The sequence below is a fragment of the Chiloscyllium plagiosum genome, chromosome 23, assembly GCF_004010195.1.
Source record: "Chiloscyllium plagiosum isolate BGI_BamShark_2017 chromosome 23, ASM401019v2, whole genome shotgun sequence".
Classification (NCBI taxonomy): domain Eukaryota; kingdom Metazoa; phylum Chordata; class Chondrichthyes; order Orectolobiformes; family Hemiscylliidae; genus Chiloscyllium; species Chiloscyllium plagiosum.
Window position 1 is genome coordinate 31,221,780 of NC_057732.1, and position 14,813 is coordinate 31,236,592.

Consider the following 14,813-nt stretch of genomic DNA (forward strand, 5'->3'; position numbering starts at 1 on the left):
GCCAATCCAGCACCTGTTCTTATTGAGGATTCGATGATGTTTTTAGTGGCACTGATGATTCTGACCTATAGAGGCTGACAATTTGGAAGGTTATTAGAAGAAGCTAGTAGAAACAAAAAATACTCCACCGAGTAAGAAGAGGGAGTAGAGAAAGCAGAGACCAGCAAAACATAAACGTTCCCAGCTCACTGTTTTCTCCTGCAAACAATGTGGCAGAGGCTGTGACCAGAGGGAAGCCTGAGCTGCACCAGGTGATGCTAACACACAACCACTATGGTGCAAACCGTCACCTTTTATAGTAACGTGCTTGTTGCCAACTGTGTTAAATTGAACTAAGACTGACGACTGTCAAAAGATGTTCCTGCCTCAAAGGTATGATAGGATAATGGGGACAAAAGCTGCTGATGTTTGTACCAGAATTGCACCTTATCTAAACTTGTTTTCCTCCTTATTTAAATAAAGCAGGCATGATTGATTTTGTTAATTAAGGAAGTGGTTGAACACACTGGCTTTAAAAATCCAAATGTGTCTGAAACAATATTTTACATAGTAGGGAACTATATCATGCTTGATTTATCTTTGTCTTGAGGCACACAAAGCTTGCAGTTATCAGACCTGGTTATCCATGAGTGACATTGGGCTGCTCATTTGTCATAAATGTTGAATGGCTGGTGTAGGGGAAATAACATGGTCATGTGGGTCCTTTTTTTTAAATGTCAAATAACTCCGTGGTAGTGTATGAGCACTCTGCACATGCGTTGAAACTCGCATTTTTTTTCTATCTGGGGAAGCTGGCATATTTTCTGGGAAGATTATGTTCCTGTGGCCTCTGGAATTGCTCTGGTGAAGGGGCATCTTGTATGCTCCATTTGTAGACAGTTTTCAAGAGTTGTCGGCCCATGCCTCCCAGAGTTGAGTGAATTTTGGCACGAAATGCTCAGCTCTTTATATGCAAGGCTGCTTGTATGGGTCATTTCTACATTAATCAGGTTAGTAGACAGAGATATACTTTAATGAGTGCTCCCGTTGACAGCACCAAGAATTATTCCAGAAACTGGCAGATTAGCTGAGGTTGTACTTTTCCACCGAGTTTGTATGAATAGGGTTAGAATAATTGCTTTAGTGATTTTCTGCCCTCTTTTCTTGGTGCTGCCTATAGCAGGGTTTTTATGTTGATGTCTACAAATTTGTAGGTCAGTGGGTTCAAGTGCTACAAATGGATCTTTTGGGCATAGAGAGGGAAAAACACAAGTCCCTCTTTGGTCTGTTTTTTTTTAAAATGCAGAATGTGAAAACTACTTCATTTTTCCAGTATACTTTCTCTTTGCCCATGAAAGCACTGAGTCTGATTGTACTATATTTCCCTTAGTACCAACAGTCTTTGATGCTTTTTCCAAGTGGGTTGACTTTTTCCCTGAATAAATCTAATCTATTCCTTCTTCGTTCAATTTCCCTTTTGTTTTTAACCTATCCTCCCACTAGTCCAGAGTCACCTGAGGCCATCTATTGTGCCCCAAAATGTAGGCCTGACTGAGACAAGCAATCTCTGAGCAGCTGGGAACAAAACAGTATGATCTCAGTGACTTCATTCTGCAGTGGATAATGTATTAACTGAGTAGAAGCAGAAATCATTGACTGTGGTGCACTCTGTGATGTAGCTGACATGGTTCGCTAGCTGGCAATATGTGCAAGCTGAGAGGAGTGAGGGTAGCAGTGCTAAATGGGTGACAGGTAAAGCTCTGACTGTTGGGTTGTAAATTTTTTTTGAGGATACTGTTGGTTTTTGTGGTGCATTGAGCATGTCTGAAGTGAGTAATGTAATGGATGGAATATGGCTTTACCTCGATCTTGATCACTTATGTGAGGTCACTGAAAGTCTTATGACAGTACGTCCAGGTCATTAGGATGCTCGATGATATCTGCTCCCAATTCAGAGATTTTCTGGTGGCATCTTGGCCACTGGTATTCTCCCTTTGACCAGAGCCTTCAGTGAAGCATTGAAAAATCTTTAGAGCTCAGTCTGTTCCACAGTGTGTCTTTGTTTTGCTTTGTTTTGTTTTTTCAGGTCAGGAACATAAGAGCAAGAGTTGGCAATTCAATGAAATCGTAGCTGATCTTTTGATTTTTAACTCTGTTTTCACACATTATCTCTTGTCTCTTGATGTTTTTAATATATGCAAGTCCATTGATCTTGGTCTTGATCATACTCAATGAGCCTCAATGGACCCCAGAAGCAGTGAATTTCAAAGATTTGCCAGCCTCTGAATGAAGAAATTACTCCTCACCTCAGTCCCCATGGCTTCCCATTTAACCTGAGAGTTTTGTCCTCCTGATTCTAGAACCAGCCCTCCATGCTAGGGGCTCTATACTCATGCATTGACTTTCCAGTGATGGTCAAATGACAATGTGTTTCCTATTCAAGAGGTGCAGGCTGTCTTTAAGAAGTTTCAGTTGGTTCTAACCTATTACAAGTTTGGATCCTCACACCATGGATGAGCTGTGCAGCCATTTTGTAGAATCATGTGTGCTGGCTTGACTGTATAATCATGATAATGAGAAGTGAGCACAACATTGACATGAATCAAAAGCAGTGGCTAGCTTTATGATTCCCATAGCAATTTTTGGTGGTTATCGACTTTCACAGCATTGTTACAGGAGTGCAAAAATGTTACCTTTAATTATGTCCAAAAAAGTGCTTTGGCAGTTTTAAAAGTTTTGGTCCCTTTTTGACCCTATGTTTATTGAGCTAACAGGATAGACTTTCAAACTCTGGTCCCCTGGGTTATGCATAGACAAGGACCCACAGCAATTGTATAATTTCTTTTACACTTATGATGAAACAGATTGTGGTTTGTCGAGCACTTTAAGCTCTCATTAATGTAATTATGTATTTACTTCATAAGTAAAAGTATGTCCCAGGTATTCCCATGACCAGAGTGGCAGTATAATCTGAGGCTCCATGGGACTCTGGAATGCTTGATAGAGCTGGATCTGTGGGAATTGCCTGGAAAGTTTTTCATTACTTTGCAATGGGCAATTTCCCAGCATTTGAAATCATGTGGAAAGGTCCTTTTTACAGTCTGAGGCATCTGATTTAAAGCTTACCTGAATTGGAACTTGATTGTCCAGTAAAGGTTGGAGGATTAAGAACCTACTCTAACTGCTGGGTAACTGTGTTAAAACTGAAGTCTCCATTCTTATCAGGTATAGTGGGACAACAGTTATATGTTCAACAGCTCAAAAAGGTAATCAATGGACGATCCAAATGCATTCACCAGATTCCTGAGTGAAAACTTTCTTTAAGGTCACTCCAAGTCAAACTAGTGCTCTGGGAGGATGTAACTCTCTCAAAGGCAAAGTGATTATTCCACAGAGCCTGTATTGAGATATCCTTGATAATATACATGCAGGTAACATGAGCACAGCGAAAAAAAAACCGCAAGATTAGCATATGAGGCATCAATAAGGCCATTGATCAACTGAAAGTTGTTGTGCAAAACATTATTGTTGTGGCTGATGGAATTTAGAGAGAACCTTTTATTCCACATGAGATTCCTTTTGAGCAATGGTGCAAAATCATAACTGATATGTTCCATGTCCAAGGTGATAACTACATGCTGGTGTCTGACTATTTCCCACCTTTATTGTGAGACCAATCAAAGATACCACCAGTGCAGCAGTTGTTGACTCATTGACTGCCATATTTTGTATATTGATAGTCCTCAACCAAGTGTGTCCAACAATGGTCTATAGTACATTTGTACACCCTTCCAAGATATCTGGGAAGTGGGATGGGCATCACATGATCTCATGTCTGCATTATCGTCCATAATGATCTTGCAAGAACACACTGCTTGTGTGAAGTCCATGATCAGAGATCTTAGCAACTTGTTTCTCATTTATAGATTAACAAATTAAATCTCCATGCTCCTCCTCAAGGCAATGGTTTTCCTTCACCAGCAGCACTCTTGTGTAGAAGGCAGATCCCTACAGTTCTCCAGTTACACAATCTTACCACCTAGCTACCTGTACACTATGCATTGCCAGAAAGAAGAGGGAAATTGTTTTAACAGCATTCATCAAAGAGCATGTAAGCAGTTTCCCAAGTTGAACAAGGCATTAGAGTTTGAGATCTTTGTACAAATATGTGGGTCCATGGGAAGATGTGATCATGTTGTTTAGAGCCCAGATCATATAACATTGTCACAAATAATGGTCAAATTCAAGGACAAATCGATGATACATTTGACTTTTACACAACTGACCATCTATTATCAGATGATTTATCTGAAACTGAAAGTATTCTGCATGACAATAGCCAGGTATTGTTAATGGATGATGCTCATCATCCACAATGACAGACAGCACCCCGCAGAGTGAAGCTTTGTGGCTGAGTTGTGATAATTGTATAAAGACTGTAAGGACTGGAATTGTATAAGTTGCATTGTACATCTGCTAAATCATTCCTCAACGAATAAAGGGAATGTGACAATGTGCATCTCTGTGTATATTTATCAGAACAGGTTTTTTGCCCTTTAAATGGAAGAAAGGGGATGTTAGATTACTACACAGATCTCCAATGCCTTTTGAGATAGTTGGATGGCAGAACAATACTTAACACCGTAATATCTTTCTTACTGTAGATTCCAAGACTTAGTGGGCGGCACGGTGGCACAGTGGTTAGCACTGCTGCCTCACAGCGCCTGAGACCCGGGTTCAATTCCCGCCTCAGGCGACTAACTGTGTGGAGTTTGCACGTTCTCCCCGTGTCTGCGTGGGTTTCCTCCGGGTGCTCCGGTTTCCTCCCACAGTCACAAAGATGTGCAGGTCAGGTGAATTGGCCATGCTAAATTGCCCATATTGTTAGGTAAGGGGTAAATGTAGGGGTATGGGTGGGTTACGCTTTGGCGGGTCGGTGTGGACTTGTTAGGCTGAAGGGCCTGTTTCCACACTGTAATGTAATCTAATGTAATCTAAAAACTTGATAGTTTGTCAATTTTCAAGCAGCCAGCTAGCTAGTCAGCCAACCATAAAAGTAATCATATAAGTTACCATCTAATTAAGGACAGACTGTGTGTGTGTATGTGTATGGGATGTTACATTAGGGCAAATAATTAGATGTTAATAAACTTCCAGATATCCAGCACAATATGAACCCATATCTTTGTGATATGTTACATGGGCTGACAAAAATAGAAAACCACAAAGCACATTATGCCAGCTGTAACCACTTGGTCAGTGATTGATGACAACCTGAAGTTGTAACTCTTTCACCTAACTTACATATTCATCTTTTCAGAACAGCTGTCAAAGTGTCTGTGAAATCAGTAACAGAGAATACAGCACTCTGTGCTGTAAAAGAGGCATTTATTATTTACTCTGGTAGGTTGAAGCATTACTGGACAGGTTTGTAACAGAATAGCTCTGTCTAGGAACCTTCATTGAGGAAGTTGTGAAAATGTAAATGGGTAATTTTTAATCTAACTAGAATTGGAAATAGGGGTTCTGATACAAATTGCAATATCTAGAGTACTGTTTTTAAATTTTGGCTTCTAAAATATTTTGTAAAATTACACTAAATAATCCAGTAGGACTTGCTTAGGCTAAAGTGAAGAATTAAGGGGCTTTCTATTTTTGTTGAAATACTGTTTAGTATGTCATTTGGAAAGCTGCACACTTGGATGTTTGTCTCTGTTACTGCAAATATTTTGTATAACTAAATATGCTTACCTTTTACAAAATTAATTCCAGCATGTTTCAGAATATTTGTCTATTTTTAACCAAGTTTACTTTTGCAGTTTGTCTATCCCACTTCAGATGCAAAGCTATTTCCTGAAAACCACCTGCTGGTAATTTCTGAGGATGGATGTAAGTGGTTCATTTAAACTGATTTTGTTTTGGAAGGGAAAATGCAAGCAAGTACCTGTACAGTACAGTGAAGTGTTGTGCATGTTTCTGTACACAGGCTCTCCCAGCATTTTTGGAGAGGGAGTGGGCCAACCTCTTTGAGTAATCTCTGGGGATATAGAAATCCTGATTTTTAATGGCTGGTCCTCATGATCGTTTTGTTTTTTAAGAAAAAGCTCCTTTTCCTACTCGAGCATGTTGACAGGTTGGCTAACTGCTAGATGAGAATGTCAGTGGTAGAAAACTGTGTAGTTGTAGTTGTAGTTGGTCTCTGGCACCCATGATAGATCATGGCAAGCAAATATTGGACCAGCCACCATAAGGGAAAGTTCATGGGGCAACATTATGGCAAGTTAGTGAGGGGTTGGAATGAAAACAGGAAGAGTGGAGGTGAGGGCACACATGTGGGTAACTATTGTGGTGTCAATGAGGGAGGCTGGAATAGCAATAAAGAGAGAGAGTAGACCACATTTGCTGGGAATGTGCAAAGAAACTCGAGAAATATTGGGTGGGTAAACCATGGGAGAGGATTTGTTCACAAGTTCTGGGAACACTTTTTTTTTGTTTCTCCTGGTCTGTAAACAAGGATACAAAAATACATTGATTAAGCAGTTTTGGTCAAATTGCCACATACAGAAGTTATTGTAAATAAATTGAATAACTTTCAAGATGTTGCTTTCAGAGCCTACATCTGATTGGCTCAAGTGTTGCATCCATAAAATAGTAATAAATTGCCACTAAAAGAATAGGAAACTTAAGTAAGAACTATTTTTGTTTTAAGAAAATACAGGGAAATACTGCCAATTGTTTTCCTCTAGACCTGAAGTTTGGTATTAACAAGCAGTTGTCAATATACAAATTTTCATTATCAAGTATTGACCTCTAATTTTCTTCATAATATGTTTACTTTCTAGTTTAAATACTGCTTGACCATTTTTTAAAAAAGTGACATTTATACATCATGTACCATCGTACCTTTGTAGTTTTACAAAATGTACTTATCCTCTCCCTTATAGTTAAGAGAGATGGTGAGTCTCTTATGTAACATCTCTAACTACAGTGACTTCATTTATTTATCTGACAGGTATAATATTTTGTTATGACATAACAGTTTCATGACTGCATCTAAGCACCAGAATGTTGTCTTTTTAACCAGAATTATGTATACCCAACAAAATCTGCACATCCTGTCTTTTTTCTTTCTTGTTCAGGCATTGAGCATATTCTCGTACGAGTGATTATTGAAGAAGGTTACAGAGTGGTAAGCTGTGAAATCTGTGGTATAAGGTAGAAGGTTATTGTATATTAGAGTTGCAATATGCTTTAAAGAAAAAAAATGAACAAAGCCAGTCAGATTTGGTTGTCAATTCTGGTAATTATTTTTTTTTTTAAATACTGATTTAGAGTTGTATCTGCAACAATTTCACTGTATTTTACAATGGAAAGGGTAGAAATGTCCCATGAAATGAACTGAATTCCTAGAGATAATTTGGATTTAGAAATTGTTTTGAAGACTTTTGTCAGGGCAAGCTGATCACTAACAAGAAGTAGTTTTAGTAAAATGTAACTTTGCATGCTTTAAGTTTATTACTCATGATGAGATCCATTTCCTATGTATCCAGTTGTACCAGGGACGGTAGTCTTTTCAGTGAAATGTAACATTCAGTGCACGCTCAGTTCAAGAGTTGCTCAGTGGCAACTTAGTATTGCATGGTAGCAGGAACGGGACTTGTTGCAAGTTTTTTCAATAGGTTATTCAGGGTCACCAGAAGATTTCAAAAGATTAGAGACAGCAGCTGAAGGTCTTAGTATGTGAAGGGGCAAGAGAAGCAATCTCCATATAGTTGGTTCCGCTATAATGCACATTTCTTCAACACAAATTGGCTATAACCTGATTGAAGAATTTAGTTCATGATTTGTAGAACATTGAACTTTCCTTACTTCATTGGCTATAAGACTATTGCGGTCCCATTGGATTAAATGGTGCTACTAATCCTGGATGTCAGCTTTTAAAAATGGAAGTTATTGGTTAACAAATGTGAGATTGTTATAATCCTGTTAACTGCCCCTCTTGCCCCAACTAGTGATAATTTGTGAACAAAAAAAAATTCCCAAGGGACTAAAACTCAAACATAGGAATCATTTTGATGTAGTTACTTGATAATTGAATATCAATTAAATTTTAGTTATAATTGTACCTTGTTTTCTAACTAAATGCACTTGTGTTAAATTTGTTTTAGACTATTCAGAATCCAGATCGACTTCACAAAGACATTGTGGCTGAAGATATTTTGTGGGCACAGTGGGATACACAAGGTCAGAGGTTGTTCTATATCGTTGAAAAGGTAAAATGTCATTTGTTGCAAATGTCATATTTTGTTTTGGAAAGGACACAACATAACATAATTGTAGCAATTTTTAGTTTCAGTCCCACAAGAAAGTGAGGGATGTTAATAGGTAAGTTGAAACTTTATTGCTGGAACAGCACAGCAGGTCAGGTGTTTTGGAAAGGACACAACATAACATAATTGTAGCAATTTTTAGTTTCAGTCCCACAAGAAAGTGAGGGATGTTAATAGGTAACACTGTCAAAACAAGTGTTTTGAGAGAATTAATTACTGGGACACCGTAAAGAACTTTATTTTCTAAAGTGCCATGAAATCCTTCTACAGCCACATGTGAGGGCTCACTAGGTCTTGGTTTACAGGCCATTCAAATAAACAAAACAGCAACTCTGTGAATGCTATCACTGAACCAAAACTGACAAAAGATTTTAGTTGTAATAGCATCTTGTCAGTTTTTTTTACCAGTGCATTTATTCATGAAAGTGAGCAGTCATTGAAAATTGACAGGTTCATGAACATCTTCCAGTATGAGTCACTGGATAACATCAAGGGGGATATCATCTGTTACAGATTTTACTTTCCTCGCGTGGGTACATTGAAGGTAATTTGGCACCGACCTTGCTTTTGTATGTTATGATATAAATCAGCCATGAGACTCTGTGCCAGTTACAAAATGTGACCAACCCAGTGATGTGGGTTTGTAGTGTCTGCTTGTTTGATCTATAACTGAAGAGGAGTGAAGCAATATTGTACAAATAAGGCATTAACAAAAGTAGTTTCAAACAAGTTTTACTTGAGAAGCTTAAATGTACTGCATGACTACTTCATAGCAGAGAAAAACGATAAAATACTGCAGATGCTGGAAATTTGATATAAACACCAGAGAATGCTGGAGAAACTCAGCAGGTCTGGCAGCATCTGTGATAAATGCAGTTCATGTTTTGAATCTTGTATCAAGTCCTGAAGGAGAATCATATCAAACTTGATATTAACTCTCTCTCTCTCTCTCTCTCTCTCTCTCTCTCTCTCTCTCTCTCTCTGCAGATGCTGCCAGGCCAGCTGAGTTTTTCTTGTATTTTCTATTTTTATTTTCACTTTATGACAGAAGTGGAATTGTAGAGAATTGAATAATTTTATAATTGAATGACTTCATCACATCTACTAACTGGATAAAGTATACAATGCAATGAATTGCATTTTGTATTCCTGTTGAAGAACTGAAGACAGTTGATTTCCATTAACTACGACAGTAAATTGACGTTTTGCTGAGCTTGACAAGTGTTTTTAATGTATATTGTGTAATATTTACTCTCATGCCAAGTTTCTGTTTTCACCATCTAAGACTCCTATGATGATGAATTGTTTCTTTTAAATAGGAAAACAATGCACTTCTGACATGCATCCAGTTTTACCCAGACAGAAACTATGAAAAGTTGGTAAGTTGTTGTATTTTACATCTTCTAGCTATACTAATTTATTCCTTAGTTTGTATTACTTTCGATTTTGTGTGTTTCCACTGATATATACATATGAAAGATGAGATCTTCAAAAAACATTTCTAGCAGCAAAACAAGATGTGCACGTGAAAATTGTATACCGTGTAAATTTGGATTTCTTGACCTTTCTCTGGGCGCAGCACATACTCATATGCAACATATTACTGGAATATCCCATATGCACTGTTCTTGATGCTTTTGCATATACAAAATTTTAAAATTTAACCAAGTTTGTTGAGTTACCTGGACTGGATATTTGCTGTAAAATATATAGAAACCAGAATTTAATAGCTGTATAGTAGCAATGATACAGTCAGCATTTTCTCCATTCACTGATTTTAAACAGTTGGCTATGAACTTGGAAATTAGACCTAGGAATTGATCATTCAGCCCCCTCAAACCTGGTATGCCAGTCAATAAGATCGTGGCTGATTTGATTGTGACCTCAACTGCACATTCTGGCTAACACCTGATAGCAATTGACTCCCTTGTTGACCAAAAATCCAGCTACCTCCATCTTTTTTAAAAATCTTGAGTGAGTCGATAATGATATAATTTTGTTTTATTTTTGTGGATGAAATAAAGTAAGTTCAACTTTAAGATAGGTCACCAGACTAAACAAACAGAAAGTAAAAACATTTTAAAGGACCAATTTAAGATTGGTGTCAGGAGTGCCTGAATGAGGCCTTCCAAATGGGTATCTATGTATTATAGATAGTTAGGTAACATTGTGAAGGATGTTCTCTTTGTTTCTGTGGTGACCTCCATTTATCATGTGACTGAGCCATGGCAACAGATCTGCAGGTGATATTCATTATGTCGGATAAAATTCAAGTTTTTGAATGAATTATACTTAATGAAAAATCCATTTGATTTGGAGCCAACAGCAGCTAGTGTTTCTAGTCTGGAAACCATACTGTCTTGATTACTCAAGCACGGACTAGTTCATAACCCATACCTGTCTGTTCAGGCCCCTCACAGTGGACAGGTCAGTAATTTCTGATTATCACTTTTCTACCTGATCAGAAATATTTCAGAAGTCGACGTAGCGTAGAAAGGAAGGGAAAAAAAGCAGAGGCAAGGGAAGTTATCTGGTGCTTACTTTCAGAAACTGATTTTTAAGGAAGTTACATCAATTTTGAATTTCCTCTTTTAATTCTTTGAATTGTTTTATGCTGTTCAGCCACAGACTATGTGCCTAAGCTCCTATTTTAGGAGATTTATTTATGTTGCCCTCATTGAGAATAAACATAGAACATAGAACAGTATAGCACAGAACAGGCCCTTCAGCCCACAATGTTGTGCCGACCACTGATCCTCATGTATGCACCCTCAAATTTCTGTGACCATATGCATGTCCGGTAGTCTCTTAAATATCCTCAATGACCTTGCTTCCACAACTGCTGCTGGCAATGCATTCCATGCTCTCAAGTCTCTGTGTAAAGAACCCACCTCTGACATCCCCTCTATACTTTCCTCCAATCAGCTTAAAACTATGACCCCTCGTGTTAGTCATTTCTGTCTGGGGAAATAGTCTCTAGCTAAATAAACATAAATTATGCAAATTATTACCACTTTGTTTGGAATTATTGTGTGCTGCCTATCTGGTTAGTGGTGAATAGTCTTGGAAATTGGTTATAATGTCACATTTCTTTGTTCTATTGACAGCTTTCATTTCCTCTTGGATTCTCTTTAACAGTTACAAAATTACGGTAAGCTACAATTGGTTCACATATAATCAGCCTTTAAATTTTTTTGGTTAAAAAGTCCCGAACAATGCTGAGAATACAAATGTGATCTTGGGTAGAATGGATTTACTTAATGATGTATAATTTTAGAAATAATTTTAGTGTATTAACCATTAGGTTTTTAAAATAAACTAGTTGCTAATGTTCCGTTTTGTCATATTATAGTTTTCTCGTTATTACTCATCTGTATAACTGCCACAAGAGGTTCCTTTTTAATGGGTTTCTTTCACTTCCCTTTATTTTGAGATCTTGAAATATATTTGGACAGAGACACATCAGCCAGTGTAGACAAACTGTCTCAACTCGAGTGATTAATGTTTCTTAGCCCATTACAATGGTATGAGTCATATGGAATTGCCCAATGTTACCTTTTTGGAAGACTTCTTAATTGAGGAAGACCTCAATCTTGAACTTGCTATTCTTTTTGAGGTATGTTCAAATCCTGATCCTAATGGACAGGTTTTGCCTACGCACACGGTCTTGGAATGTCTCTATTTTGAAAGCTGATTATGCTATTTGAATGCAGTTTGCCCAGCTGTGCCACAACACCAGTCTATTGAAACGTTAGGCACCAGTGAACTATGTCTATGTAGAGAACTAATCAGGGATGCATCGTGTTCTATGAGAATCAAATAGCTCTGTTTCTGCCTGTCGTCAGCATCTGTGGTTTGCAGCGCACGTGGTATTGTATCTTACAAAAAATGTCTACAAAGCAGATTTCCTTTAACTGCTGTTATACATGATGTTCATTTTTTCTGACTAAATTTATATAAAACCTTTTTGAATCCCAGTAGTCTTGCATGCTTTTCTTAACTTACATCTAGCAAAGCAGTTGTTTTATTTTGAGAAAATGAGATCTTCATAGTCATAAATTCACATTTATTTTGTTTGGTATGTTTGAAGATGAAGGTGAAAATGATGGTGTGAAAATTTATTGCTTATTCTGTCATACAGTTACAGCAGTGCTTTTCTGAAATTTTTTTCATTCCTAAAGGTGCAAATTTATGTCCTATATTGTTAGTTTCCTTTTAAGATTTACTTACTCATTCTCAGGATTGTGCATTGCCAGCAAGGTCAGCATCATTTGCTTAATATCTTTCTATACCCTTGAAGGTGAAAAGCTTTCTTCTTGAACCACTGCTGCCATAGTGCAGTTAATTGGGGAATTCCAGGATGTTGACCCAATGATAATGAAGGAATGTGATTTATAGATTCAAATTCAGGGTGTTGGAGGGGAATTTGCAGTTGGCTTTGTTTCCATGTACCTCCTGCCACTTTTTAAAAAAATTCATTCACATGATTGAATCACTGGCTAGGTCAGTATTTATTGCCCAGAGGGCAGTTAAAAGTCACTCGCATCACTCTGGGGCTGTTCATTCATGTAGGTAAGGACAGCAGTTTCCTCCCCTAAAGGACATTAGTCAACCAGTTGGGTGTTTTCCTGACTATGAGCGTGGACAATATTAGACTCTTTAACTCCAGATTTTATTAAATCTGCCATGATAAAATTCGAGCTCTGATTGCCAGAGTATTTGCTGAGTCTCTGGATTAATCGTCCAATGATATTAACCTGAGGCCTCCCCAGGCAATTTTATTGTTCAATTACAACAGGCAGTCGATGTGCATTTGTGCCATGCTGCCAAAGGAGCCTTTGCACATTACTGTAGTTGTGCTTGTAAATAGTATCCACTCAAACATAATGACATGACTCGCCAGAAACAACTTCATCCTTATAGAACATAGAACATAGAAGAATACAGCGCAGTACAGGCCCTTCGGCCCTCGATGTTGCGCCGATCCAAGCCCACCTAACCTACACTAGCCCACTATCCTCCATATACCTATCCAATGCCCGCTTAAATGCCCATAATGAGGAAGAGTCCACCACTGCTACTGGCAGGACATTCCATGAACTCACGACTCGCTGAGAAAAGAGTCTAAACCCTAACATCTGTCCTATACCTACCCCCCCAGCCCACAACACCCATGTCCCATGAGCAAATAAAGAAAAAAAACTCTCCTTAAAGGATAGAGAAGTAACAGCTGTCTATTTTCTGTAAACAATCGCTTTGGAAATTTGAGTATAAGCAAAGCACAGGTGTTACTCACATCTCTGATCTTAGCATATCCTCCTGAGGTATCAGCCCAATCTCTGAAACAAAGTGAACAACATCTTACAACTGTCAGCTGGTAGCTTCTCCATAAATCTTTCTAAAATAAAAACAACAAAGTGAAAAAAAATCAGATCATGAAGAAAGATTGTCTTGCATTGCATCACTTTTTAATTTGAGGTGATTCATTATTATTTTTTATCAGAGATTTGTATATTGTTGTTTAGGTCCTGAATAGTTTTGTATACATTTCTCTCTTTCCAAGATGGCCTTTCTCAAAGTGTGTTTTTTTTTTAATTTTCCATCCACTTGTCTTTCCACAAGGAAAAATCAAATGAGCTGGTTGTTATTACCAAATGAGCAAGATGGGCTTGCAGTTAGAGACTGAGAGAATTGTACTAAAACTTTTGTAGAACCAGCCAAATAAATACCATGGCTAGTCCAAATGGAGGTTCAGGGCCAGGACTCCTGTAGTGAGTAACTCATCTCCTGACTCCCCAAAACCTGTTCGCCACCTACAAGATACAAGGCAGGCGTATGATGGACTTACCCTAATGGGTGCTGCTCCAACAGTACTCAAGAAGTCCAACATCATCCAGGACAATGCTGTCCACATCCATCACTTTTAACATTCACTTCCTCCACCACCAAAGCATCTACAAGGTGCCCTGCAGCAACTTAGCAAGGTTCCTTAGACATTGTTTTCCAAACCCCTACCAACAAGAAGGACAAGGACAGCAGATAAATCAAATGCTACCACCTGCATGGTCCCCTCCAATCACACAGTTTTCTGACTTGAAACTAAATCACTTTGTTCTCTGTCAATGAATCAAAAGGCTGGAACTCACTTCCTAGCAGCAACTGTGGGTGTCCCTCCACCCCATGGACTGTAGCATTCAAGAAGGCAGCTCACCACCGACTTCTCCAGGGCAATTAGAAGTGGCCAATATATGCAATGCCAGCCAGCAATGCCCATATCCCATTAATTAATTTTTAAAAGTATTTTGATATATCCTAATTAATTCCAAAGTGGATAATCTCTCCTCTAACAACATTGAAATCTGTTTGCCATTGTTTTGTCCCTCCCCTTCATCTATCAATATCTTTTTGATTTCTGAAGAAGGGCTTATGCCCGAAACGTCAATTCTCCTTCTCCTTTGATGCTGCCTGACCTGCTGCGCTTTTCCAGCAACACATTTTTAAGCT

The 14,813-nt window shown here is 38.2% G+C and overlaps 1 protein-coding gene across 5 annotated transcripts in view; it reads left to right on the forward strand.

Moving 5' to 3' along the window:
• Positions 1-14,813, forward strand: part of LOC122561734 (gamma-secretase activating protein) — an 88,678-nt gene that overhangs the window by 20,347 nt on the left and 53,518 nt on the right. For all 5 annotated transcript variants that reach the window (XR_006315096.1, XM_043713816.1, XM_043713814.1 and 2 more), the window contains exons 7-11: positions 5,799-5,868; positions 7,119-7,168; positions 8,148-8,252; positions 9,629-9,688; positions 11,417-11,460. Coding sequence is in view for 4 of the 5 variants with exons in the window: in XM_043713816.1 (XP_043569751.1) it covers positions 5,799-5,868; positions 7,119-7,168; positions 8,148-8,252; positions 9,629-9,688; positions 11,417-11,460 (329 nt within the window). In the remaining variant the exon portion in view is untranslated. The remainder of the gene's footprint in view (positions 1-5,798; positions 5,869-7,118; positions 7,169-8,147; positions 8,253-9,628; positions 9,689-11,416; positions 11,461-14,813) is intronic.